Raw genomic sequence first — 12,019 nt, forward strand, 5'->3', positions numbered from 1 at the left:
TTGCAAAGGAAAATGCTGACTCTGGTGCCTGGATTGGCTATACAAACACTGGATGATAATATCAAAGGTCAGGCAAGAATACTCTCCTATTATTAGAAGAATTATTAGAATAATAATATGATAATGACAATAATATATATTTATTTATTTCACGTACACAATTTACAGAATGTTGCATTTAGATCAGCTTGACAAATTTGGCTTTTGGTCCACTAGAACAAGTAAACCCAGTCACACAAAGCTCTTTCTTTCAGACATACAGTAGGCTACATGGCCAAAATCCTTTATGGCGTGACATTAGACCTTTTTGATGCTACTTAAACAACATGCAAATACAGCAGGATAACAGTAGTCAAAAGAAATGTGCCACAGTACAAAAATACCATAACATGCGTTGCTTAATGATCTTTGCATTTTCAGTTTGGAATATTGTCATAGGCCTAATGCACACAGTTCTATTACAGGGAGCACAGTGCAAAATGTTCTGTTACAGCCTCAGTGCTTTTGATTGTTCTGCAGAGAGAGAGAAAGAGAGAGTGAGAGTGAGAGTGAGTGAGAGAGAGAGAGAGAGAGAGAGAGAGAGAGAGAGATGGCACAGATACTCTGAGAGACAATGGATGATCTGCTGCCCTAAGCAACAGTATATTTGTGTCTTCACATGCTCTAGTCTGCTGGTTAAGCATACAGTAGTTCTATTATTTACAGCATGCACAATTATACCAGTAGACCATGGATTCCCTTTGGTATGAATTTGGTTTGGTCATGAATGTTGCAATTAAAAATTTGGTGTTTGATATAATATTGGGTGAAATGTACCAGAACAATTATAAAGTAGTCTAGTTACATAGTCGACAGACAAATTTCAAAACTATACATTGTAACATGGTCAGTATCACATAATATAGTATCTTGGTTTACACTCCCAAGTTGAAATAGCCAAGTGGACAGAAAGTGCCAGCCATAAGGCCACAGACCATTGGTTACAGTGATGCAATGACTCAGAAAACATGGTTGTGTGTGAAGTGAGTTTAGAGCAGTGAGTTGATATCATTGTTGGCGTTTTGTAATATTTTGTAATATTTCCTTTGGTGTTGAAATACCCCTGTTTTGCCATTTGAATTGGATATTTTTCAAGTGGTTGGATAGAACAGGGTCACATGTTGCTGGTGGTTCAAGCCAGACTGAGGTGAAGTGCTGAACCCAAACCGCCTGTCTGTAGCCAGCAAGTAAGTTACAGTACTGCTAAATAATTCCCTTTACAAGCCTTGAAAACAAAATGTAATTCATGTTGTACAGGCCTAATGAATAAATGAAGCATATGAAAGACCACAAATAGCTTTTAGCACGACATGAAATAAAAAGCAAGCCTGCTTAAAATATACACACATGCACACACACTCTGGCTCATCATCAATTTGATCAGTCACTTCACACATTGGCTATGTTTACATGTGCGGAGAATTCTGTTCTTAACCTGGTTACTGGAGCAACCCGGTTTGGTCTGACACAAATAAATGCCATAACTTGGTTAAAATAACCTGATTAAGCTCAAACTCTGACTCAACAAAAGATGCGTGGCTTACTCCGATATTTAACAGGTTAGTGTGACATGGAAAAATCATACTCCTTTCATTTTGGTTTTGTGCCATCTGTGCAAAACGTTATGGGTACATTTTGATGTCAACAAAAAACATGGCGGCGAGCAATATTTACTATTGCTATTTCTATGCTATTTCTAGGATCAGCATTTCTTTCACCTGTATTAGAAGTGACCGCAGTCGGCTACAGTTAACAACTGTTAACTGGCTTATTCATGGCAACAGGGATAGTCCAAGACAGGGCATCAAAGGTGCAAGTAAACAGCTTAACCCCAATAAGACTTAACTGGAGTATAGCCAATAGCCAGGTTACTCTGTGCATGTAAATATAGTAATTGTTCAAAGGCCCTCTGGACGGCTGGAAGCTGCTATACCCTCCACCAAATGCTACATTTACTCAGGCAGCAGAGTAGGCAGCCTCGTCAGAGTCTGGATCCCTGGTACTGTCCTCGCTGAGGGGCGAACGGCAACTGAGGTCTGCGATGCCAGACTCCGGGTCACTATTGTTGGAGAGGTTGGGGTCAGAGGTCTGGCTCAGGTCCTGGGGCAGGATGATCAGGCTGCTCTCTGGTGCTTTCTGCTGACAGGGGCTGCTGGTGATGAAGCCCCCGGTGTAGTCCTGAGGAGTGTTGGCCAGAGCCAGGCTGTTGCCAGAGTTAGGAGCCCACGCTGTGGGGCTCTTATCCAAGGTGGCCGCTTTCCGGGCAACACTCCAACCCTGCTCCTTCTCCAGCTTAGCGATTTTCTATTGATAAGATAAGCTTAGTCAGACATGAATACAACAGTGATAAACCAGAAGCACACATTTTTACTCATGGGACGCAGTGTTGGCATATGAATATAAAGCTCTACCTCTTTGTGTGAGGCCAGCTGCTCCTCTAGCTGGTGTGTCTCTTCTCGGATGGCCATCAGGTAGTCCTCTACAGACTGCCGAGGATGCATCCCTCTGTCGAAACGGTTGTACAGTGCTCTCCAGAATCTACATAGAAAGAGAGCTTAGACTCTGAAATGAACTTATCAACCCTCGTCCCAATATTTAGTTTCATTTACAGATTATGCGCATTCTTTACAATGCAGTCTAATAATACTCAAAGGAGGGCAACTTGTATTGTCTGCATAATATTCAATTCAGACTTAGAATTTTAAAAATGAGTGTAACTAGTAGATCTGTAGTTTGTGAGAACCTACTTAAAACAGTAGGGGGCAGTAGCTGGCCGGAGAACCCCTTGAGTCTGGCTGTGGTCAGGCCTGTACAGGGGGTTGATGTAGTCTGCCTGGTTCTTCCACAGATACATCCACAGAGAGTGGGTCGTCTCACGTAGTCTGTCAAAACCAAAGTCATCATGAATGTCATGTGACAGTCAAGGAATAAAGAGAGGAAAAGAAAGAGGGACAAGACATTCTTAGTTCGAGAAAGAAACTGATTTAGAACATGCTTGTTTTTGTCGCTAGTGTGGAGTAATCTCCATTTGTACTAATCCAGTAATGTAATATACTACTGGTTTTCACTTCTCTTCAGTAGTCAATCTCCTTTTCTCAGAGCCATGACTTGACCGGATGTCTGTGCTGTGAAAAGGATAAGAAACTGATGGTGGCAACAGGCTTAAGTCTCACCCCAGCTCTATCCTCTCTCGCTGGTTGTTGCCAATGAAGTTGCCGTACTGGCATGAGTAGATGTGACTGTGAATGGTGATGAGGAACCTCTCGTTGAACTCAAAGGCACAGGGGAACTGTTCCATCAGCTGCCACACACATTCGAGGAACTGATCCATGACGGGAGAAACCTCCTTAGGGTCTCCATCCAGGTGGTTGCATCTGGAGAGAGGTGAGTACAACAGGATGCATCAAATGTAAAGATCTACATTATAGATGTCATTCTGTAGTATTTGGAAATAATAATTTGGAGTCAAACCTGTGAGAGAACTTGTGTCCAAATGAGACCCAGTCTCTCTCAATGAGAACCTAAGTGCAGGAAAAGACATTCATGTACTGAGACATAAGGAGGACTATAGTTTTCTATCTTGATGTGATTTTTGAGGGCGAGACATGGTACACAGCTAATCCTTGCAGAAAGGCTGAACCTCCTCACCCCCTGTGTGGGGTGATTTCTTCGGACCTAAAGGCAATTCTCAAAAGCCTTTCTATTCTTCTTGTATTTACTTTTCATGAATTGCCTCTTGGCAGATCCTCAGTCAGCCAGAGGAAATCCTTATGATCAAAGAAGCAAGCACCATAATCATCACAAAGCTTCATTAGCCTCCCATGGTATTCTGTCAACTACAATCAGAATGTTATTGAACAGTGTATCCACAGCAATGTGCTTCCATGCCCATGAGAAATTTGAAACTTGCCTTAAAATGATGGGACATGGAGTGTTCCTAAAGTGAAATTAACTAGGTGCCACTCACACAACTGAAAACATTAGAGTATAGCACAGCACTATTTTTAAGATGCAATTCCTCACTATCAACTACTAACTTAAATAAATAAATGCAAATATTCAGTATCTACCATGAGTCCTTTGAGGGTCCTGTAGTAGGGGTCCAGCAGCACACAGGCCACTGAACACACCTGGGCAGTACGGTCCCAACCGTCCGAACAGTGAACCAGGACACTGACACCCTCCTCTGCAACAGCCTGCACACACACAACAAATACACATGTTGTACAGTCCCATGGCACATTCAGGGTTTTGCAAGCAGCTAACAGCAAGCTAGTAAAATAAGATTTGAAAAACACATTGTAAAAGTGCAAATATCAGCCACAGTCCATGTCAGGGTTGTGAATTGTGACCCCTAATGTCCCAGCTTTTGGTAGCTGAGTATTTCTAATGATAATAATAATAATAATAATAACATCATCATCATCATTATTATCATTATTATTATTATTATTGTTAATAATAATAATAATAATAATAATATAATTTATTTATATAGCACTTTTAAAAACAAATGTTACAAAGTGCTAAACACAAATAAATCAAAACAAAGGGTGGAAAAAAGCAAATGAAGATAAAAAGTAAAACCATAGTAAACATCAAGGTGCTTGATGTTTACTATGTTTTATACAGTTGAAAAGTTTTCTCCTATTAAACTCTATTGTAGCTGTGCTGGAAATATCTCAACGTGACATTACGTTGTCTACATTTGCCTAGTTATCCATGGCAAGTTTTTTTTTTAAAACATGATACCAATTGCGCTAGCTTAAGCTCCTCAGGCAAGTAGCCTCCAAAGCCTAGGGGTCCTAACGGCAACAATAGGATGGGACCTAAGATTGAGCCTTGAGGAACTCCACAGGTAATGTGTGCTGAAGAAGGTAATGTGTGCTGAAGAGGAGCCAAACCACTTAAGCGCTGTGTCCTCAATACTGACCCAGGATTTGAGGCGGTCAAATAAAATTTCATGGTCAACAGCGACAAAGGCTGTACTGTGATCTAGGAGGATTAAAATCACACTGACATCCAAATCTGCTGCTAGCAAGGAGGTTGCTGACTTTAATGAGGGCGGTATCTGTATTATGCATTGCTCGGAAACCAGTTTGGAATTCCTCACAAATATTGTCTTGACTCTGAAGTTGCTGGGATTCAAGGGAGCTAGACTTGATTTTTTCAAGAAGGGCTTGAATCACTGCATGTTTAAAAGCCGATGGGAAAATACCAGTTACCAGAGAGCTATTAATTATTGATAAAATACCAGAACCAACTGTGTCAAGGAATTTTGTAGGAATAACATCAAGGGGGCAAGCAGTGGGCTTCATAGGGGATACAGTTTATGCCAATTATGGGAGAGAAATGGATTTTAAGAGCTTAAAGCAACAGCAATTAACAGATATAACCCGGCCAGGTGAAGTGATCTGGAGAGCTAGAGTGATTGGGTCATAGTTAAGGTAATATTTTTGCAATAGCAGAATGTATACTTATTCTTATTGAGTAGATACTGCTCAATAAACAACAGATATGATTTGTAGAAAAATATTTCCTGTAAGGAGTGATGTATCTGACACCTGACTGACTGACCTGAATTTGCCTCTTGATGTCAACAAAATAAAGCACACATAGTAAAGGCTTAGTCCACATAAAAAGCCAGCGTAACACACATACACGTCAAGATGCGACACACAAACACACACACACACTCACACACAAACACACACACACAAACACACACAAACACAGCTAAGCCAATATTGAGTACAGTGGTGAGGCAGACAGCAGGGATTAACTTCCAGACTAACCTTGGCGATGAAGATGCCAGCATCTATGACAGCTTTGATGTGCTTCAGCCAGCCTGAGCTCTCCAGACCCTCCAGGAAGTCTGACATCGAGGGGGAACGCAGCTCACACACTGCAACCACAACACAGCTGTCTCACTGGCCGGAAACATGGAGCATACCTTATCACTAGACTTTATTAAACCTCACATTCCCTTTCAAAATAATATGAACCTTCGAGGCAATTAATTTATAAGGAATTTGTGCATGGCATGAGAAAATGTGGGTTACCACCAGGATGCCTTGTTTGTCAGAACTGACCACCTTTAGCCTCGCCATGTCCCCAGTCAGTGTTGACATTGGTTATTTAAGAATATACGTTTGTGACAAAGCCATAACCAAAGAGAATAACATGGGCAAGCCAGGCAATTAAATACACATCTATTTCTGCACGATAAAGCTTAATGCTTCACGTTTGTTTTTCTTGTAAAACAGACTATAGAATTACATTTTCCATCTTAAGGGTTCAATATAAATATTTGCGAGTTAACTCGGGGGCAGAGTGTCCAGAAACCGCTTCTCTACGGTTGACATTTCATTTACTGAGGACAAGTTGTCATATAAACACTCATAATTCACGCACTTGTAGATAACCGTGTACAAAAACATCTGTTCGCTCCTCACTCGATAAGGTGTTGACAGGAGGTCAGTTGACAGATGTGACAAAGTGTGTTTTCCTGGGAGCACATCAGTGTGCTGACCTGTGACAGTCTGTGACCTGAAAGACTCTGCTGTGTTGCCACCGATGGGAGAACGAGCAGGTGAACGAGTTCAGTCAACCTTTGGTTTTATAACACTCAGGAGAGCGTACCTACTGGGAAATATTTTCCCAGTAGGTACGCTCTCCTGAGTGCACTTAAAGAAAAAATATTGAAAAATTGTTTGAGCTAACCCTGCTGGGCAGGGGGTCTTCAAAATCTTATTGAAGTGTGGAAAGGGGGAGAGAGGGGAAGAGTGAGAGATAGAGAGAGAGAGAGAAAATCTCTGAGGGACAGGCACTGTCTCCAGCATTTAAAGAGGCAGATTTCCCTTGTGCTGCCAGGGGGCAAGGAGTTATCACAACTAAGACCAGCTATAACTTTTCATACTCTAAATCACATCATTCTCACGCCCTCAGTCTCTCTTTGGGGGATAAGGTCCCGGATTGTCCACTCCGGGAAACCAAAATAGCTCAGAAATAAAATCCAGATGGATTCAAAGTCTTCCTAGGCGCACCCCTGCACATTACCCAGAAATTCTCCTGTGGGCTCATTTGAGGCCTGATTGCAGAGCAGTCTGCATGAGTGCATATGAAAGCCACAGGGGCAGCGTGGGTTCCTGCTAAGCTTTAGTAACGTGAAGAAGCAGCGGACATAAACAGAAAGTGCTGTTTTGGCAAGCTCAGAAACTATACCATTTGTTCCAGTAATACTGACGTGGTGCGGCGCTACTGACACAGTGAGGAATGCAATACTATGGGTTCTACAAAGAATACATTTAAAATGATCGTGATAGATAATTTTAGTATGACTTGATAATTACCTTCTAGCATTTTTTGCTGGCTGTTCCTCATAACATGGATGTTCTCAATGCCGATGAACTGAAATTTAATGTTGGAGTAGTTGTCTTCATTTTCATAGCCTTTTCCTGCAGCTCGGTTTGCGATTGCATTCAACTAGAAAGACATGTGATTATTGTCAGAGAAGTCTGTTACAAGTTTGAAAGAAACCAATCTGTGCTAATTCACTACTGATACCACAGTAGCAATTACTGTGCAAGAGCAAAAGAATAAAAGGCTTTGTTTAAACCAAATGTTCTTTACATAATATTGATCATTGTTTAGCTAGTGTGGAGTCAGGATGTTTTCAAGGCTTTTGCTGTGCGCACATCCAGCTGGCAAAACGCTGTATGGAAAATAAAGCCCACCTGAACATACAGCATAGTACTGTAAGACTTGTGTTTTCAAAGGCCATTGCTTAGCCACAATGGGCTCACCTTAGGCCGGGTGTCCACCACATACATGAAGTCACTGCGGGGATTGGACCTCAAGATGGCCTCCAGCATCTGCTCATCCTCCAGGCAGCGAGCGCTGAAACCTGACAGTGGCTGGCTGCTGCGGCAGATGGCAGCCTGGGAGGAAGAGAGAGGGACTCAGGCTTTATATAAGAACATTTACTGCACACCGTAGTCTATAGTGATAACTGACATAGTTAAATGAAGTTAATTTAAAGTGCATTTTTGCTTTGCACAGACATTGGGAACGATAAAAAAAAAAGCAAGCAGTGAGGTTCAAGTGAGGTTCACCAATGTGAGAGGCAGGGCCAGTAGAACTTCACAGTGTTTTTCCTGGACTTGCATGTTAAAATTAATCAGCTACACATATTTTATATTTCCATTTAGGAGCCACAAGGGAAAGGGCCGGGGACCGTTGTGTGATTCTCCGCTGCGGCTCATGAACCAGAGTGGACCCCTTTGTACAAGCTGAGCTCCACACACTGGACCCTCAACCCTGGGAAGCTGACCTCACACACATAAAGCACTCCCAACTGTCCAATCAAGGATGAATAGGATGGATTATAAATGTTTAGGCTTATTCCTGACTCAGCTATAGGGCTTTCACAAATATAAATCATTGCAGTTAAGTTATAGAAGTTGGTTATAATTCAGGCTTCTTTAAATTAAAGACAAAATAGACATCTCTCTCTCTCTCCACATAATCAGTTTCATACTGTCTTATACTTCCGCTGTTGTACACATTAGAGTAATGAAAAAATATTTGTTCATTAGAAGGGAACCCATAACCTCGGGATCAGTAAATCAATCCCAGTGCCGGCCAACTCCAGCTGAACTGGAATGGAACCAGCAGCCGGATCTGAACTTCACCACATCTACATACCATATTCATCCTGAATATCATATTATATTTCAGACAAGAGCCAGACAACAGCGCGGACATGTCAGGAAGGCAGAGAATAGACCTGCTGAGCACAAGGTCACCAGGGGCTTTGCTCAAAGTCACACTGCTCTCATACCAAAGCAAACTATATGCCAAATACAGAGATAGTGCATCAGTGAAAAGGTGTATTTGGGAGTGTGTGGCACTTTGAATTATGTCAATTAAGGCTCAGCATCTTTATTAGATGTATGCTGATTTCACTAATGACTCTCAAGCTTCAAAAGATTGTTGTAATCTGCTTTTAAAGGGTTTAAAGGGTCAGTAAGTAAGATTTTTACCGCCCCATGCACAAAATGACCAAAATATTGTATATCTGCAGGAAACTGATACGGTTGTTGATCAATTCCAATGACTCAACGATTTGGCTGGTGCTGTGTGTGTTCTGGCTTTCAAAACTTACCTTCCAACCCATACTCTCTATTTTGGAACAAGAATTCCCCTGACCATTGAAATGTTGTGCCCCTTTTTTTTCATGTCCCTTTAATCAAGATGAGTTGTCAATATGCTAGCAGAAACAACCAAGAGAAGAATGCATGGCAACGTTACATATAACTAATACTTGATCAACTTACATGATTTTCTTTGCAGTAGTATGACAGAGCAGGAAATCTGCCTCTGCTCCGGAATTTGGAGCTCCCGACGATGATTGGGGGCGCGGCTGATTTAGGTACAAAGAGGTCTGCTGGGTAGGTGTCACTCACCTGTAAAAAAAATAGAACAAAAAAATAACCAATTGTAATGTCCATATTAGGATGAAATAGCACAATTAGTCTTAGAGGTCGGCATACTGACCTTGTAGTCTCGGTTGACAGAAGAGAGTTTCCAGAGGGAGTTTGGAATTCCCATTCTGCTGTAATCAGCCTTGAGGTCCAAGAAGTCCCACTCCTGTCGTCTCTCCTCCTTATCAATGTTAGGCTTATAGGAGAAGCAATACAGCTCCTCATAACGCTCTGCAAGACACAACACCTGCTCACTACTAGAGTTCGACCAGTAGAAGCATTCCAATCTGAGTGACAGAAGTGTAGCGAGAGCATAGGACATGCAAACCACATTTGCACAAGATCATCCAAATGCATCATTCACTGCCACCTCAACACAGTGGGAATTCACCTGGCTGGGACAGACGCTGTAAGGACACATGGACATCATGGCAGTCACGCTCTTGAGGAATGACAAAATGAAGAACCTGGAAGTTCTTGCAGTGAATGAGCAGAGGGCATCCTGTGGCTGTGGCGGCTTGTTTCTCCACACTGCACACCAAACTGTGAAGCACCTGATGGGATAAAAGGAAGATAAACTTATACCTTTTAAAACGCTATGGTATTTTTTACACTGAATAACAGAGAGAAAGGTTTTTAATTGCAGCAGCAATGTTTCGACCTCTATTGGTCTTTGTCAGGCATTTTTTACACTGCAAACATACTGCAGACCATGTTGCCTGAATGCACACAGTGACTATGTGATGGATGCATATTTATAAAGTGACATGTCTACTATATGTATTACACTGTGTCTTATACTGCATGTCAGGGTTGGGGTCAATCCATGAATGAACTCATCAATTCCAATTCAACTGAGGACCTGGAATTAGAATTTGAAAAAACCTCCAGGAATCAGAATTGGGATTGAATTGGAATTTCAGGAAATTGAATTTAATTCAATGAAATACTGTTAAATTCCACGTTTTTTTTTTGTTTTTTTTTGTTTTTTCTTACCACATATCTGAGATTATGCATATTATCAATACTGAATATCATAAAATGTTAAAAGGTACCTTTCAGGTGGTATTTGATGCATAACATGCAATTGTATGATTGAATGTATTTGATTTGTTTAACTGTCTTTCATTTGATTCATAATGTTTGATTTATAATGTTTAGCAGTCAGACAACCTCTCTTAGAAGTGTAATTTCAATTGTAAATGCAATTCCAATTCCAATTCCAGCTACAGGAATTGAATTGGAATGTATCATGAATACTCTGCTGCATGTGAGGCCTTGTTGTTATTGTGCCGCTGTGCAAGTTGTCAAAATCTCACTATACCAAAACCACCAATAAATATTCCTGAACATGTACTGTACTTTGGAATAAAGTGACTCTACAGTGATTTATTTCTGGTCTCCTCAGTGCCATCCGGTGCTGCCTACCCATGTTTCTGTGCGGACCCCAGTCTCATTCTCTACAAAGATGGTGTGTGTGGCTGTCAGGTAGAGCGTGCCCACACTGGACCTCCTGGGGGAGATTCTGTCAGTGAGTCTGACATTCTCCACCTAGAGGAGGAAGAGGAAGGGGGGGGGGAAAGAGGAAGAACAGCATCAGACACCCTCATCTTCATCAGAGGGACGAGAATTCATAGATTTAATACAGCAGAACACCCCGTTATGTAAACCCAGTATCAAACCTCAGTGACTGACAGCAGCAGGAGGAATTTGACTGCCTACGTGGCCGTCGTGGCACGTACACGCCCTTATGATAACCATCATGCAGCCTGTGTTTGGTTAAGGGTCTAAATTAAACACTGCCCTTACTGGGAGTGACCGTGCCGGGAGAGATTGTCTCAGCAGCACCCAAAGGTGTCCGTCGCACAGTGTGGAAATTGTAATCACTGCAATCAGAATCCGCGGTTACCTTTGGTAGTCGGATGTGCTCCATCACCAGCTGAAAGATGAGCTAATACCCCGCGACTAGGCTGTGACCTATCGCGATAAAAACACGAATTGCTATAATTTGATCTACTGACAGTATCATATATATATGCTGCATGTAGGCCTAGATGACTGGCATTTAGATTATCCGTCATTGACGCTCAGGTAAACCAGCCATAATATTGCCTGTGCTGCCTTCATCGGACCTGCACCCCATGGTCCTAAAGCCTGCCCTGTTCCGCACTGTGGCCTAAACATGCTCCAGTGAGTGAGCAAAAGAGCATTCAGGCTGTTCAAAGCTTTTGAGTGAGCTGTCTTTACATTAAATGTTTATCCGCACATCTGTTAAATCTCTATTTAATCTGTAGCCTACTTGGTGTTTCTCATGTCAGACACACCCAAGCACAGGCTGCAGCAGCAACACGTGGTGGGAGTGTGTTTCTGCAAATAAAAACTCCAGTCCCCATCAGACACTGCTTTCAAGTCCGAGGCCGCGAAAAGTAAGTTTATTTATAAGAAATGTAATGGTAGTTCTGCCAATAGTTTGTGGCTGCCAACAGAATTTAGGC

The 12,019-nt window shown here is 41.9% G+C and overlaps 1 protein-coding gene across 1 annotated transcript; it reads right to left on the minus strand.

Moving 5' to 3' along the window:
• Window positions 1-160: 160 nt before the first annotated feature.
• Window positions 161-11,527, minus strand: mtmr7a (myotubularin related protein 7a). Its single transcript, XM_071539399.1, has 14 exons — window positions 11,434-11,527; window positions 10,953-11,075; window positions 9,916-10,078; window positions 9,598-9,755; window positions 9,378-9,506; window positions 7,845-7,979; window positions 7,392-7,524; window positions 5,835-5,944; window positions 4,110-4,235; window positions 3,511-3,560; window positions 3,213-3,413; window positions 2,787-2,921; window positions 2,451-2,577; window positions 161-2,343 (listed from the first exon to the last, which is right to left on the minus strand). Exons 1-14 carry the CDS (start codon window positions 11,455-11,457, stop codon window positions 1,996-1,998), a joined length of 1,962 nt encoding a protein of 653 aa, XP_071395500.1. The 5' UTR covers window positions 11,458-11,527; the 3' UTR covers window positions 161-1,995.
• Between the last annotated feature and the right edge of the window lie 492 nt (window positions 11,528-12,019).

Source organism: Centroberyx affinis, unplaced genomic scaffold, assembly GCF_046629955.1.
Source record: "Centroberyx affinis isolate AG114_WGS23_722 - 3 ecotype Tasmania unplaced genomic scaffold, CSIRO-AGI_Caff_v1 ptg003460l_1, whole genome shotgun sequence".
NCBI lineage: Eukaryota > Metazoa > Chordata > Actinopteri > Beryciformes > Berycidae > Centroberyx > Centroberyx affinis.